General features: G+C 42.4%; 1 protein-coding gene across 3 annotated transcripts in view; it reads left to right on the top strand.

Annotated features, from left to right (window-relative positions):
* Window positions 1-8,011: 8,011 nt before the first annotated feature.
* OSBPL1A (oxysterol binding protein like 1A) overlaps window positions 8,012-16,964 on the top strand; it is a 75,749-nt gene continuing 66,796 nt past the window's right edge. The window contains exons 1-3 of one of the 3 annotated variants that reach the window (XM_018080905.1): window positions 8,039-8,212; window positions 9,417-9,523; window positions 13,404-13,526. In XM_018080905.1, the coding sequence (XP_017936394.1) occupies window positions 13,406-13,526 (121 nt within the window). In that variant the 5' untranslated portion in view covers window positions 8,039-8,212; window positions 9,417-9,523; window positions 13,404-13,405. The other 2 variants (XM_018080914.2, XM_018080908.1) reach the window with 2 other exon arrangements.

Below are 16,964 nucleotides of genomic sequence, written 5' to 3' on the forward strand. Positions count from 1 at the left end.
CGGCGCCGGGCCGTGTGCGCAGCTGTGGCCGTGACGCCGCTCGCCCGCCCTTCCGCCGGAGCGCTGAGGGCGCGGGTACGAGTGTGCTGTCACGGAGTGCCGTAGGACCCGCGTTCGGCTTCTCTGGGAGACTTTCGCCTTATTCCTTACGCCCCGTTTTGAAAATAAACTGTGTAAACAGCTATGTTTCAGTGGCGATTTTACTGATGTTTCAGTGGCGATTTTACTGATGCAGCCCGTTTTCACCTTGCATTTATGAGACTCGGAATGAGCGATTGACAAAACTGCGTAATTTCTTCTAAAAAATATTTTAAAGGATCATAGGTGTCCCAAGCAGTTTTCGTTACAGCTCTGGAAATTAATTTCTTTTATTTGACACTGACAAGTTTAAGACATCTCTTTAGAGAGAGCACTGATCAGTAAAGATGCCTTTTGGCTTGTGTGCAAAGCATGCGTGTCACCTTTTTCTGTGTTCTTGTAGTTCATGTTTTCTTCCACTGTGATTTTATGCTGACACAGTCATGAAGAATTCAAGTTAATCTTTGTTTTTCCCCTTTCTCAAAAGCTTGGAGAATTCCTGGAGAACAGGATTAGAGTTCAGAAGGATTGTGACAATCAGGACAGGCGTTATAAAGACAAAATCAAAACAAACAACCCATCAAAAAAACCCACCCAAAACAAAACAAAAAACCAAACAAAAACACCTAAAAAAAACCAACAGAAAAAAATCCAAAATCCCCCCCAGAAGTAAAACAACAACAACAACAACAACAAAAGGCAAAAAAAAAAACCCAAACAAACAAAAATAAAAACAACCAAAAAACCAACCAACCAACCAACCAAAAAACAACACACCACCGAAAGCCAGGATGCAACTGAGTAGGGACAAACCTAACTCTGTATTATCAACTACATGTATTCTGGATGGAGATGGAGAACAACTGGTTGTACAGCAGTTCTGCAGAAATTCTTTCAGAGTTAAAATGAATCCAAGACCACCTTTTTCTCCAGTATCACAGACAGAGTTGGTTTAATTCTTTACAGAGAGGGTAATCAGGCATTGGAATGGGCTGCCCAGGGAAGTGGTGGATTCTACGTCCCTGGAGGTTTTTAAGATGAGACTGGACGTGGCACTTAGTGCCATGGTCTAGCAACTGTGGTGGTAGTGGATCAAGGGTTCGACTTGATGATCTCAGAAGTCCTTTCCAACCCGTCTGATTCTATGATTCTATGAATTATCTTTGAAACAATAATAAAAAGAATATATCCAGTCTCAGAACATGACAAAAATGCACATTTTATCAGGCAAAGTCACGTATCCTACTTAATTTTAAAAGAGAGCGAGGCAGGGAGAGAGGGAGCAACCTTATTGTTCATACAGTTGTCTTCTGACCAAAACAGAACAGAAAGCTTCAGTTTACAAGGACCTAGAAAAGATAGTGCTCCATCTGTTCATCCTAATATTAAATTGCCTTATAAATTTAAAGAAAGAGCTATAACATTTTTAAACTTTCTGACAGCAATCTCTGTATAGTGCTTGTGCTTTATAAGTTGCTAGTTTTGACTTAGCTGAACAAGTGAGTTTGCATTACTATACACGATTTGTTATTAAATAATTCAGAAATGTTACTGACATTTTTTATGGCTGTTGTCTATAATCCATAAAAAAGCATTTATATGAAAGACTTCAGCAATCTAGTACTGGGCCAGGAAGAAAATGTACCAGATAAGAAGACAAAAAGAATAAATCACAAAGCCCGTATGAACTGTAGACATCTCTGATAGATTTCTGAGGACTCTATAATTTCCTTTGACTGTTATTTGTATTTGTGATAAGTCTTAATAAATAGAAAGGAATGTCAATTTGGCTAATGAATCTCCAGCATGCTTATATATACTAAATTAATAACAGAGGAACTGAATTGATATGGTGCACAGGAGTATTTAACAGCTAATTAATTTCTTTGTCCATCTGAAATAAACATTCTATTAAAGCTGGTATGAAATACATATTCACAGCTTTCAAACTAAAAAATGACATAGTGGAGTTTACTGAACTATTTGGGGTCTTCTTTTAGCACATAGCTGAACATCAGTGTTCTTTATGGTGAGACATCTCCCAAACTGATACTCTTCACAGCAATGCATTAAGATCAGTATTTAAAATGGTTACTAAATCTAACCTTCGGTCCATCGGTTCTGTCTTTGTAAACTATAGATAGCAAACAAAAACAGTTAAAGCTTAAATCAAATTAATTAAGCAAAAGGAGTCCCTGAGGTCAGGAAGTGGCCCAAATTACCACCTTGAATCCAAATTCTTCGTTCTGTCTTCTCAGGGCAAGAAAATACACTGGGTAATTACTGGTGCTTTTCTGGATCTAGATTTTAATCCTAGAGCACAAAAAGCTTAAACCAGATACAAATAATAATATTTATTCAATCAGGATTGAATCACAAATAAGTGAAAAATACAGAACTTAAAAATACAGAAGAATTAAAGTTTGAGTAAAATATCAATAAGCTTGCTATATTTTGTATACAATAGCTCAAGCAACATGATGCATTTGCAAATTCTCTTTTATGATAAAAAAAGAGGAAGATTAAGAACAAATAAGAACAATGTCACGTCATGTACTAGTAATTAATGCCCTCAGTTCTGTATTCTTGTTTTGGGCAGGATTTGCTTATACTAAGATTCTGCCAGTACTGTAGCTTTTTCCTATAGTAACTTACCAACAAAACACTACATTTTCTCTAATGCTTCAATTCTACTCTACATTTAATAGAAATCTCATTCTGTAATAGAAATCTCAAATAATGAGCATATATACCTTTAAGCACAGAGTAGTTCAGCTGATTTCAGTTTCACAGTGATGCATTTCTCTAGATCGCGGTTTAAAGTGACATAAATTACCTGTAAGTTTCCTAACTATAAGCTCTCTGTACACAGCTGATTTATCATTTTGGAACTAAAACCATATGCAACCGATTCAATCACAGGAACAAGAAAGTGCATTAACCAAGCCCAATTCTTGGTCTAAAACTACGTCTGGTAAGACTAAGGAGAAATATATGTATAGGTGACTTAGCACCTTGGTTATAAATGTTTCTTCTCATTTAGATACAATCCATTTTTTGTGCTGGCTATAGCAGTGTATACAGTTAGTTGCCTTCTGTAGAGCTACAAAAATCCAAAAGCTTTTCTATGAAGTCATAACTGCTACCAGGTTTTAGGAGCCTCCCGAGTGAATTCTTACATTTTCTCCTGCCATACCTGCACTCAGATAAAAAGGGGCATACTAAAAGGAACTCTTCTCTGTTTAGGATTTTTTTTTCTGCTTGAAAATACCTACAGAAACTGCTTGAGCTTGTTTCAGTGCTGCTTTTAGCAGCAAAAAGCATTTTTCATTTCAGAAGGCAAGCCAGCTCACACCATCTATAAATTAACTACATTATATGGTTATTTCCCAAAAAGTATGAAAGAAACTTCAGCAACAGACTTGCATCTACAAGAATTCCTTTTGCAGGGAGTTCAGAACAACATGAACATTTGTTTTGATCACTCGCTGGCAGTTGCTCTTGGTAATCCAGGGACATCCACAAGAATCATGTCTGAGAGTGTCAGCACATTAGTTAACTCTCCTGTGCCTGTCTTTTGCCAGCTTAGTAAATAAAATCAGTATGGAAATGTGACAAGGACGTGTGCTTACTGCACTACTTTCCAGATGGAGCTGAGGAGCACCTTCCTTAAAATTGCACCAGGGCTGCCTGAAAGCTGCTAAGGAAAAAAATTTTTAGCTTCTGTCCAAGGACTGTTGGTCAGCTAATGAATACTCAGTCATTAAACATGTTACTGCATGAAAACAAACATACAACCTGTCATGTATCATTTATTACTTCCACTTATCATTTCTCTGTGCGCAGTCCCTTGTACAGCTGTGTATCTCGAAGTTGACGAGTATGCTCTAGTCTGAAGAGGAACAAAATAAAGTGTCAGTGCAATAAGGAGTTGCTGTGTCAGAACTAAAATTGTGAAGTTTCATGCGGGGTAGCAATATAAATGCCCAGAAATTCTTATCCCTTTCCAAGTCTGAAATGTTTTCCAAAAGTTTTTCTTTAATTCAGCCCTGGATAAACCATTAGCAACCTAGGTCAACTGTGCAGAGGCAGAAAGGTGGATATAGAAGCACTGCTTGTCTTCTCTCCACTGCAAATGGCATCTTGCAAAATGAGAAATGATTGGCATCTTGGCTTGTATAGTTTCTAGTAATGACATCAGTCACAATAGTGTGGTTACTTTTTTCAATAAAGAGTGGTATTATTTCAAAATTTCCAGCTGAAATACTTCCTAGTCAAAGGGTTTGGTTGTCTGCAGCAATGAATTCAACTAATTGATGAAGCATTCCACCCAGCAAAAGCTCTCTCCCTAAAGAAGTTTCTCTTCAGGAAGCACTATGGCCTTACAGCTTTGACTTCTGTCATCAGGTTGCCCCATCATAGAATTTGAGAGGATGTAAAAACTACTGTGAAAATCACTGACAAAACAGTTCAGTGAGTTCTGTGCAAGGCTGTTTGCCAGCGCATTCAGCCCTAAGATGGGACATGTTTCATGCTTTCTACAGTGCTAATTTCAGCAGGTTATCTGAAAAAGGAAAGACATGAAGAAAACAGAGAAAAGAGATGCTTAAAACAAAAAACCTTGATATTAGTAACACTTTTTTTCTTATTTCCACGCTTCAAAGTCTAAAATGCACTGGATCATTATTACTCTGGGATGTGCAAGGAGGCAAAACACACTATTTGAACGTGACACTACTTGAAGATGATGGAGGGAGGGGAAGTGTAGTGATCCTGACCAGGAGAGCGCTGTACATACAGGAGACAGTGATCCACAGTACAGTTAACCGGAGCAGGCTCAAGTCTGTCCTATGCTGCCTTCAGGCCTGTGTCACAGTGCACAAAACCCTTAGAAGCCAGATAAACTCTGCCAGCTCCTTAACATAGAGCCTGAAGGCAGCTCCTGTGTAGTGCAGGCAATTACACCATCTGTGTGGCCTTGCCTTTATCTACAAGCATAGCAAGGAGTGAACCTCTCCTGTGAACGTCCTTTATGAATAGCTGTTTTCTTGTAAGAAAACTAAAATAGCTTGACCAAAGAAGAACTTCTGTCCACAGATGCAATCTACGTAGCCTGCCATGGGAGAAGTCCATCCAGGGTCAGTCTAATGCTGCAGGAATGCTGCAGTCTAATGCTGCAGATATCATGGCATCTAAAAGGATGCAAGATTTACCTGCTATCTCTGTTGCTCTTTACTATGTCTTTTTAAAACATTAAATTTATTAAGTGATTTGTTTTCAGGTCTTCCTTACTCAGATTCAGAGAAAAAACCTGCACTGACTGACTGAAGGGTAAAACTCTGAACTATAAATTTTGTGCTGCATCGCAATGGGTTATAGAGTAGGGGGATGACAATACCTCCATTATATTACAAAATTTATAAAAAATATGAGGTAATAATATACATATTTTTATATTATATTCATGTGTGTAAAATATAATACAAAATAGGAAAAGAGAAGGATGCTTGAGTTTATTGTGACATTACTTAAAGCAGTTATGGCATTGTGAAAGATGGCTCAAAGTCAGAAGCAAGAGGAAGAAATAAAGGAAAAGGTATGTGGAGATGACATAGCTGGTGCTCTGAAAGTAAGGACAGCAACTTGAAGACCTGCTCCTAAGAAAAGAAAGTCAATGTGATCCTTCCCTGAAGCCTCTCAGATGTCATATACTTCTTGCTGAAGCATCCCTGGAAGCAAATGTCTTATCTAAGATAAACTAATTTAAAGTAACAAAAAACAGCAGGAGTCCAAACATAGTAAATTTGTGTTATCTCTGCAGATTTGGAACTGTTCCTTTTCTTCTTTTTGGTATGTCATTCTTCAAACATTGAAAATATATATGTAGCTATAGACAATACAGAAAAGTGAAGCTTGCCTCATCACTTGCCTCAAACTCTGAAGAGTTTCGCAAGAATTGCTCAGTTCAAACTTGCCCACTTTTGGAACAGAAGTTTCATCCTAATCTTTTGTCATAGTTTCTCATGGCACCTGTGGCTCGTGCCCTGCCTTTTCAGTGCTCCTTCTGACATATGACACAGACTTGGTCATGCCACAACAGTGCAAAGCTTCCCTGCTCCGTTTATAAATTCCTGCAGGATTTCCAAGGCACTGTGCAAGTTTTCAAAAAGTAAAACTCCTCTCATGTGCTAAAGGCAGAAAAACAAGGTACCAGCTCTTAGATTCAGATGAAGGGTATAGTGGAGAATAAATAAGGGCAGGACAAAACAGAGGAGAGGGAGTAGTGGACCAAAGGGCCTTGAACACAAAGGGAGCACTTCACTTTTTGTCCCTGGTAGCATCCAGTCTCTCACTCTTCTAGGTTCCTTTTGGCTGCACTGTTCTTAGAAGCATTGCATATATTCAGTTTCCTTTCACTTGCACCACGGTTGTATAGCAACTGAAACAAGTTCCAAGAAGACCCTTTTTCCCCTGTGGTGATGCACCATTCTTGTACTGTTACCGTCCTCTTTTGAGGCCTTTTTTTGCACTCTCCCTATCTCTCTGAACACCTGTCAGTGCCTCTCGCCCCCCCACCCCGTTCTGCCCCTGCTGAGGGTGCTGGGGTGCTCCCCGGTCAGAGGGGAGCCAAGGCCACGCACCTGGCAGCTTGGGCCCCAGCGGCGACAGGCAGTCACAGAACCACGGAATTGTTAGGGTTAGAAGGGATCTCTGGAGATCATCCAGTCCAACCCCCCTGCCAAGGCAGGTCACCCAGAGCATGCGACAGAAGGCCGTGTCCACGTGGGTTTTGAATGTCTCCAGAGAGGGAGACTCCACGACGTCCCTGGGCAGCCTCTGCTAGTGCTCTGCCACTCACTGTGTAAAGACGTTCTTCCTCATGATGAGGTGGAATTTCTTGTGTTTTAATACATGTCTGTTGCTCCTCAACCTGTCGCTGGGCACCACTGAAAAGAGTCTGAAACCAATCCGCAGCGGGCACAGGACAGTACCTGCGGGGCAGCCCCGGGGTCGCAGGGAGATCACTGTCCCTGCCTGGAAAGAGCGGCCGCCGCCGCGCCTGCGCCCGCCGCGGCGCTCGGTTTCTCTCAAGGAGGGCGGGCGGGTGGCAGCGCCCTCGCGGGGGCCTCTGCCTCACCTGCCCGCTTTTCGGGGAGTGGCTGCGGACGTACCTGCCGAAATGTCGTGCGACAGGCTCTGTGGGAGCCCCGCCTGTCCGGTGCCGGGGGCGGTGCCGCGGCAGGAGGGCGGGAGCCCTGTCCCGACGCCCGCCCCGCCGCCGCCGGGCGGAGCCCGCCCACCGCCCGCCTCTGCGCGGTGCGGGGGAGCGGCCCGGCTGGCGAGCGCTGCTGCCGCGTCACATGTAAGCCGGGCTCGGTGCCGTAACGCGCGCGGGGCAGCGGCAGGCGAGAGCTGCGCGAGCGGGCGGCGAGGCCCGGCGGTATGCGGTTCAGCCCGCCCGCCACCGTCCGTTCCGGGCGGGATTTCATTCCGCGGCCGGGGACGCGGAGGCCGGCGGGGGATGCGCCGCCTCCCGCGGCGGCCGTTTGGCTTTGTTTGCTGCTGTGGCGGGGTCTTTTGGGCGTGTCCCCGTGTGGCCGTGGCCGGCCTCTCCTCCGCAGCCGCCGGTGGGGAGCGTTGCGGTGGGGGTGTCGGCTGCTTCCCCCGCCCCCCCCCCCTCGGAGGGGTGCGCGGTGCGGGCGCGAGGGGGGCGGCCCAAGGCAAGGCGCGGCTACGGGGCACGAAGCAGAGGCGGCCTTGTGCGTGGGCAGGGGCTGGGCGTGGGTTCCTTTGGCCCTTGGGAAACGGTGGAGCGCACCCCTGTCGGTTGTGCGCGGCGTGGCCCTTCCAGGCTCCTCCTCCTCCTCCTCCTCCTCGTTCTCCTCCTCCCTGGAACAGCCGTGGCGGTGGCTGGTGCTCCCAGGTCTGAGCGCGCCTTTCCCCATAGGTAAGGAGCGCAGCTGCTGCGACGCGTGAGCCTGTCTCGCCGTAAAAAGTGTTTTAATTGCCGCTACCGAAACGAGCTGCACGATTCCAGGTGGACGTAGGGAACTCCGGGCGTTCTGCTGAAGTTCCTGACTGCTTGGGGCTGTGCCTGCCTGCTGATCCGGGTGAGATCACTCACGAGCTGTGGGTAAGCTTATTCGGAGTCCTGGGCCGAAAGAAAGTCTTTGATGTGACGGATCTAAAATATATGTAGGAAACAGCCAGTAGATGCCCAAGAATGAGGATTAGTTTAAATAGCTGTTGCCTTGGCAGTGGTATTGAATAGATGCTGTGTTAATTGCTATTAAGCAAACAGTAGTTGACTTTAGAGAGGTGGTACTTTCATAGGAAGACTGTCATAGAAGCATGTTCAAGTTCTAGAACTCTTTACGTGAAGATTATAACTACTTTTAGATAACATCACGCCTGCTTCTAGTACAGCTACTCTTCTTGGAGCAACTTCTGTCAGTACAGTGTGTTGTGTGGGTTTGTAGACAGGTTCTGTCTGTTTGTGCGGTTTGGTGAATTTTGCCCTCCTCCTTTACAGGCATCACATCATAATTGCTTGCGTGCTGGGACACGTAAGAAATCTTCCTGAGCAAGTATCATCCTTTCCCTACAGGAATCTAATTTTCATTGCTAGAGGGGAATCTCTTGAAATACTAAGTAATGTGCATTTTACCAGCCGCACTGTTTTTGTCACGAGTAAAAAACTTCCTTTGCAACCAGTGGCTGCTGCCTCAGAACCTTTAATGTTAAGTTAGCTGATGCCAATACTGGTTCTCCTGCTTTTCTAGCCGTAGGAGAGTGAAACCCACCCATGTTCTGCTTAGTGAGTATTGCTGCTGTTCTGGGCTGTGTACACGGAAATCAAAGTAAAAGAAAGTGGGTCTTACTAATGGTGCTGCCCCATGGTGAGGGACAGCACTTTAGATCTTTGTAGACCATTTTGAGAAAAGCAGCTTCTTTTGCTTGGACTATATCCTAGCAGTTGGGTAAAGTTGGTAGTTTGTATGTCGGCAGTTTGGTGGCCTTCTGTGTTGAAGTATTCTGCAAAACTCCCTTAAGCAGGCATGCAGGCAGAACGGTAACCTGGGCACTCTGTTGGAAACAACTCCTTTGTGAAGACAGATGCTGAAATAGCGTGAGAAGATCACTCTGGCATAGGTCTCATAGAAGAAGATAAAAGCAGAGCATCTCAATGCTATTTTTTATACCTTCTTAAAGGATAAAGTTCAATTAACAGTCAAGTACTGCTCTGATAGTCCTAATGAGTTCAATAGAAGTGCCTTGCAGTCACATCTCAGCTGTAGAAGAGATGCTAAATAATGTTCTATGGTGTTTTGTAATAGTATAGCAGTGACTGTGGAGACTACGATGCAAGCCTTTCAATGGCACAAGGCATGAAGATGAGCTGAGAAATAGGTTAAATTGCCTATCATCTGATTAATGGAATAAGGTAATATGGCAACATCACTGACTGAAGAAATGTGTGCTCTCATAAGTGGCTAGTAGATTTTATATAGAGGCAGCACAGTTCATATAGATTAACCTGCTAGTAGTATCTTAAGGCTAATAGCTCCAAACTAAACTATTCAGTTTCTCCCTCAGTCCTGATGATCTGGCTCAGTGCCTCAAAACTGGTGGATGGGGATTTTGGAGCTCTGTTGGTGGTGGGTCATGGGACCAAATAAACTCCAGTCTGCAGGGGAATGTAGGTGTACTAAGTACAGTTGTAAGTGCACAGCATTCAAGTGCCTGTGTATTGATTTATTTCCATACTCTAAACTTGTCGCTCAAACTTTTGTTGGTTGTTGCTCATCTCCATTATAGAGGAAATACTTTTGCTTAAAACAGTATTATCAAGATTATGATTAAGAGCCTTTTTGCTGCCAGCTTAATTTAAGAACTTCATTTATCTCTTTACCACTTTTCTGATGGGTAACTGCATGCAGATTCACTTTCCAACCCCAATTGTAGAAACATTTTTCATGTGAGTGATCCTTCTAACTATGACTAATAGCCAGACAGTCATTCTTCTGCATCACTGGATGCTTCAGGCTTACAAAGTGTATTTGAAATTGGAGGCTTGGCCTAAACAGCAAAGTCTTTGGGGAGTAAACCAGTGAAGCAGACAGACCTTTCTTAGCCATGTTACTATGCATGTCACTCTCTTGCTAATGTTTGCTGTGAGAGTACAAATAAATCAGTGATTTTAACCTTGTGACTATCTGGCAGGAGAAGAACTGTGCAAGTAATTTTACATAATGATTCAGCTTTCCATGTATCTTAAACTATTTAAGATTCTGCTTGTGTGTATAACAGGCCTTGCTGCATACAAGGGTTATGTGTTTGAATCAGTCTTGGTTCCCTTCCCAAGCAGTCTTTTCTTCCATCTCATCAATATCAAATGGAAACAGCAGATTCTTAATATGTTGAAAGTGCGTTACTGTTTGTACCTGCTGAGTATGTGGGATGTTGACAAATGATACAGGGTAATGATAGGAGTGTGTTTCTCTCATCTGAAAGAAATACTGTGTGGGAGGAGGTGAAAATGAAGGATGAGCTTTTTTTTTTTTTTCTCTTCCTTCATGATTGTAGGCCAGCAAGATGAGCTCTATCTTCTTGGCTTTTGTCTGTACAATTCTCAGAGCTGCATTCTGTGTCCCACTGAAACTGTGTCACTCAGCTTCAGAGATAGTATTACAGGCTGATAATACATTAATATATTTGATTTTGATCTTTCTCTAGGCACTGTTAGAACTGATTCACTGAAGAAGATTATAGCTGTCCCGGTAACAATAAACTGTGCAGTGTTGCCTCGCATGAGTGGACAGACTCCTGTTTAAAGGAGAAGGTAGCTTCAGGGCTCAAAGGATTACTGGAAGAATTAGTACTGTTTTGTTTTCTAGAACTGAAAAGCATGCCCAAACAAGAGTGCTCTCTAACCACTTCTGGAGAAGGCATTTGTATCCTGTGTCTATTGTAGATTGCAGGTGACTGATCCAGTGTGTTCTGAAATATGCTAGAAAGGGCTTGTTTGGTCTCTCTGTCAAATTCTTGGAATATGGATTCTCTCTCTCCCTTTGCTGTTGAGCACAAGATAGGGAAACTTCTCTTTGCTGTATTGTTAGTGCTTTGGCAGTCTGTCCTGTTTTAGGTTTCTGCCTAAGACTTGAGTATTACAGGATCTATCCCTGTTGCAGGCTTTTTATTGCTTATCTAGTGTTCTCACTGTGTCTTTTCTTGCTGAGTCGCTTCTTACAGTAGTCAAAGAGCTTCCTGCATCTATGTAAGCTGTGAGTGTGTCTGGTGCAATCAAGCTGTCTGTCTAGTACAGCAGAGTGTAAACAGTTTGTGGGACCAATCAAAACCTCTGCTAGTATAGGAAAGCTAACTATGTGAGGCCAGTAATCATTAACCAACGTCAGAAATCTAGATTCTATAGGACTTGGTAAACCTAGCGTGTCAGGTGAACCTGCTAAAATGGAGACACTAAATTTGGACAACAGCCTCTCATTTTTGTATTTTATTTAACAGCAGTAAATTGTGTATAGCAGCACAGTCGTTTGAAGCTGTTTTGGAAATTTGTTTTTTGACAACTCTTAAAAGCAGTGCATTTAAACAGGGCATTGCTGCATCTGGGTCTAGTTGAATCATAGAATCGTAGAATATGCTGAGTTGGAAGAGGGCCCATAAGGATTATCAAGTCTAACTTCTGGCCCTTTGCAGGACACCCCAAGAATCACACCATGTGCCTGAGAGTGTTGTCCAAATGCTTCTTGAACTCAGACAGGCTTGATGCTGTGACTACTTCCCTGAGGAGCCTGTTCCAGTGCCCAGCCACCTTCTGGGTGAAAAAATTTTTCCTGATATCTAACCTAAACCTTCCCTGACTCAACTTCATGCTGTTTCCTCGAGTCCTTCACGAGAGTGAAGAGATCGGTATCTGCCCTTCCGTTTCCTGTCGTAAGGATATGGAGGACCATAAGGAGGTCTCCCCTCAGTCTCCTCTTCTCCAGGCTGAACAAACCAAGTGACCTCCACAGCTCCTCATAAGGCTCCAGACTGTTCACCATCCTCATGGCCCTCCTTTGGACACTCTCTAATAGCTTTGTATGTTTCTTATATTTTGGTGCCCAAAACTGCACACACTACTCAAGGTGAGCCTGCACCAGCGCAGAGTAGAGTGGGACAGTCACCTCCCTCAGCCGGCTGGCGATGCTGTGCCTGATGCACTCCCAGGACACAATCGGCCCTCCTGGCTACCAGGGCACTGCTGACTCATGTTCAACTTGCCATCGACCAGGACCCCCAGGTCCCTTTCCACGGCACTTCTCTTCAGCCTGTCATTCTCCAGTCTGTACACACAACCAGGGTTGCCCTGTCCCAAGTGCAGAATCCAGCACTTTCCCTTGTTAAACTTCGTGCAGTTGGTAGCTGTTGTAATAGCATGGAAAAAAAAGGCAAACCGACCTCAGTTTGTGATTTCAGTGTGGGAAAAAGATTGGTTAAGACATCACGTAATAACTGTATTCTGCATGAGACGTGTTAAGTAGCAGTATCACTTGCCCAAAGGTCTAAGGCTCTCTGTCTAGTAGAGAGCTGTAAAATCGTTATGCTAAAAGGTTTTGGTTTCTCCCTTCTTTGAAAGATGTAAATACTTTTTTTTTTGTAGTCAAGAGCAATGGTAAGATGAAAATTAGTTAGTGGTGTTTTACAGTTATGTGTTAACTTCTTTATATTGTACTATTGTGTTTCTTAAAGAAAAGGTCAAATCTGCAAGGTTGTTTGAATACCTGACTCCACGTTGAGATTGGAGGGGCTCAGGTATCCAAGTTCAAGAGGTGATAGTACCAATCACTCATGGGTATCTGGGACCTCTGTGCAAAGACAGAATCTGTTCCCCAGGGTTGGCAGCCAAAATAAGTGTCAGTTAATTCTGAAGAAATACTTGGGCTAATAGCTGTGCGTAATTATTTTTTTTATTTCCTTGTTACTTCTGAAAACCGTAAGGAGTAAAGGTGGAAGCCTTATGAGGGAAAAGTAAATGCCTTGTTTGTGGCATGCAGTTCCAACTCCCAAGCCACACTTAGAACCTAGAAAACTGAGAAGCAAGAAAACTTGGGTAATTTGTTATTTAACTGCTTTGTATGAGGAATTTTAATGCTTCTTAGTAGCCTGAGTGCTGGACTGTTGAAAACAGCTTGCGCATTAAATGTGTTCCACAGGGAGAATAATTATCTTTTGCATACCAGAGTTAAATAAGGGGAAAAGTGATGTAATTTACAGCAGCATATAAGAGACTGCAAAATCGGTTCTTTCATATCTTTTATTAGAGATGAGTACTGAAGCAGAACAGCAGCTTCTCCACGATGCTAGAAATGGAAATGCTGAAGAAGTTAAGCAGCTGTTGGATACCATGGACAAAGGAGAAATAAGCTTTGATATCAACTGTAAAGGTTAGTAGCCCTCTTCAAATGTTTGTAATCTCACTGTTGAAGCCACACCTAGTGAAACTGGTAGTGATTAAGTATAATCTTGCTTTCTTTGGAGTGCTTAACAGAGTAATAAAAACCCACTTAAATGACTGCATTTACCCCATGACTCAAGGCCATACTTGCATAGGGGAGAGGTAATAGATGCAGAGTATGGAGAGTAGTAATGTACAGAAAACCTCAGAGTAATTCACAGACATTAGAAGTGTCAACAAGATGAAGAGATGGCACCTCTCTTTGCTTGTGTTGGTGCTTATGCCAGCTTTGGAGCTTTGTAATACTAAACAAAACAGACCATGGTGCCAGGGGGTGGTTCAGGGAAGTAAATAGCCTTCATTGGAGCTGTAGAGATTAGATCAGGTCATTCATTTCTGCTCTATAGGAGCATTTCTTGCCACTTGCAGGAACATTTGGGACAAATATATGCTTTTATTAGCATTATACTAGGTTACTTGGGAAAAGAAACTAAAACTGTTCTCCATCTATCTTTGGCCAACACTAAAGTTTTGCTCGTGTGTAGCTAACTTAGTTATGGCCAAGCAACTTGCTTGCTGAGCATTAAAACTTCAGACTGGGATGGGATTTGCAAGCTTGCTAGCAGTTTCTGGCTGCTTTATTTCTTTGTTAATTTAGTAGCTTTATATTTTTCTTTATTTACACAAATGTGTTTCTAGTTGCTTCAAAGAAGTGGATGTATATCCCACTCTTTCTACACAGGCTAGTATTCTTGTTATTCAGCATATAACTGTTAAGCAGCACTAAGAAGACAGTGATACAGAGGGAGAGGGGAGAGAGCAACTATCCTTTGTCTTGGCCATGAAGAGGGAACACCTTGCCCTAAAGAGCAGGGATGCCTGTTATCTGACCAAGCTTAATCATCAGTTTACTCATCCTTTTGTTTGACTGCTCAGCTGTGTTTGTGTTTTCCCAACGGTTAGTGTACTCACTTCAGAAAAACAAGTTGTAAATCCAAATTCTTGCTACTTCATCTTTGGGTAGCTAGTTCATAATTTAAAGGGGAACTAAACAGACCTTGATGAAGGTGAAATCCTCCACTATCACAAGTATGTCCTTTGCAAATATTCAAGACACTGTGTGTAGTGCCTAAACAGTTGGAATAAAAGTTCCATAAAATTCATAAAACAGTACCCATAAAAAAGTTCCTGAAGTTTCTTGTGCTTAGAAGAGATTTCAGAGCATCTCTCATGTGTTCTTAAACATAATCTGAAGCTGAGAAATAATAATTGAATGGCATAGTCTGCAGTCCATATTATGTAAAACAAACAGGACCCTGGTCAGAAAGTCTGCAGGATAGAAGAGACTCGGGTAATGAGGCGAAAGATGGTGCTTAGCTGTTGTTCTTCTAGTTTAGCAATACATGCCAGCTAGTTAATCTTTGCTTGCTAATGGGAGCTCTAGGAAGCTAGATGGAATATGCTTGTGATAGTTCAGGTTAAAAAAATTAATTCTGAATATGGAATCAGTCCGCAGTGAAATCTCTAGGTTCTGATTCTTCTAAATGTTGGAGGACATAGAAGTATAATTAAAGTGTTCTCTGGGGGAACTGTTCTCTAACTCCAGAGTTAACTCTCTGCTCTTCCACAGTCACTTTTCAGAGACTAACTTGTTTTACTCTGCTCCCGTAGAGTACTCCTTTGGAAATAGTCGAAGACAAATTCAGACCAAACAGCCTCTGCAGTATAACTGTCCTTGCCATTTTGCCTCTTCACTAGCATAACCACTATGTCTTGCTACAAGTTCTGATCTGCTGGGTACTACCAGACAGTAATTGCATAACCACTTGATGATTGACTAAAATACATGCTTTAGACTGTAACTGTCTGTTTGCAACCCTCAGTCTTCCTTCTCTTCCTGACTGCTTCTTGTGCTTTTGTCATTACCTTCTTGCATAATCAGATGTCTCTAGAAAGTCAGGGTATGGGGAATGTCTTCAGTGCTGTGGCAGTTCCTTCAGTACTTGAATCTGATGTGGCAGTGACACTTGACCTGGAATAAAGTGTTTCTGGAGCAGGTGGGAGGCTGTACTGGAGGTAGTGTAAACTTCCTCCAGGGTGTGCCTTAGGAGATATAAGTCTGACAAGTCAATGACCCTGCATGTCAAAGCCTATCTTTGACACCTTGTACTTGTCTTTCCAGGGGGAACCTATATCTGAGGCAGTGTGTGCTATAGATTCATAACTGTAAAGTCTGACAACAGTGATCCTAAACACTACAATTTCAGCCAAAGTGAAGGAAGAGAAAGTAAATTCAGGCTTCTTCTACTTGCTCTGTTGTGACTGTATTCTACCCAGTCAGTGCTTGCAGATAATCAGGACTTGCTTGAGGAGAATCCAGCCAAATGATCTGAACTGCTTTTGGTTTTCTCAGTTCACCATTTTGGAAAGAAGGTATCTGCATTAAAACAGTACTAAACACAGGTTTCACCTAAAATGATTGTGTTTTCTAAGGCCATCTATTGTTAGCTCATTCTCCTTAAATACAAGAAAACAGAATATCTAGGAATTTGCAAAGTAAGAAATCTATAAAGGTCAATGGTCAATAGTGTGTTATGGCAAAATACACATTTGAATGACTGCACAGTGGCCTAGCAGGCCACAGCTGGGAAATGACTGTCTGGTTTGTCTCCATTCTCTAAATGAATGGTAACACTTGAGACTTAAAGTTAACTGGCATTAAAGCAAAGAGCTGTGTGGGAGGGGTAGAAAACTTTATTTTTTTTGAGATTATAATATTTCTACTTTCCTGTCCTTGCATTCTCCCCTGCGTAATGATTTTCTAGTTTAAAATAACAAAAAAAAGGTGCAAACACTTATGGTCACTTGAAGAGAAGTAACAAACACCTTAAGGGCTTGAGAAATAACTGGCCAACTAACATCAGAAATGCAAACATTCAGAGTGGATGCAGAACAAGGGCCTGTGGCACTTTATCCAGTAAGAACTACAAATCTGGATGGGTTTCTGTTTTGTTTTTTTTTTTTCATGACTAAATTCCTTGGCAGCAGCACAGTCTTGTCAGTGCTGTAACTAATGACTGTCTTGGGCTAATTTTGTGAATACAGTGCAGCTCAGACCTCTTTTGTGTTCTTATTCCCTACTAGACTGAGGGATGAATGATGTCTATTTAGTATGTTATCCAGCACAAATAGCCCCAGAGTTAGTGATCCACATAGTGTTTATCTTCTGTGGTACCTTAGCCCATCAGTCACATAGAGTAGGAGCTCTGTTGTAGGCCTGACTGTGATGAGGGAAAGATCTAAATCTGGGGTTGGAAACAAGAGTTGAGAAGAAAGAAAATCAAATAATGAAAGAAATTACCAATACAGGGTGGAAATGTTAGCTGGAAACAGTTCTAAGAAATGGGAAAGTATTTCAGCTGTGAAC

Source organism: Manacus vitellinus, unplaced genomic scaffold, assembly GCF_001715985.3.
Source record: "Manacus vitellinus isolate BGI_N305 unplaced genomic scaffold, ASM171598v3 scaffold_1_pilon, whole genome shotgun sequence".
In the NCBI taxonomy this organism is placed as follows: domain Eukaryota; kingdom Metazoa; phylum Chordata; class Aves; order Passeriformes; family Pipridae; genus Manacus; species Manacus vitellinus.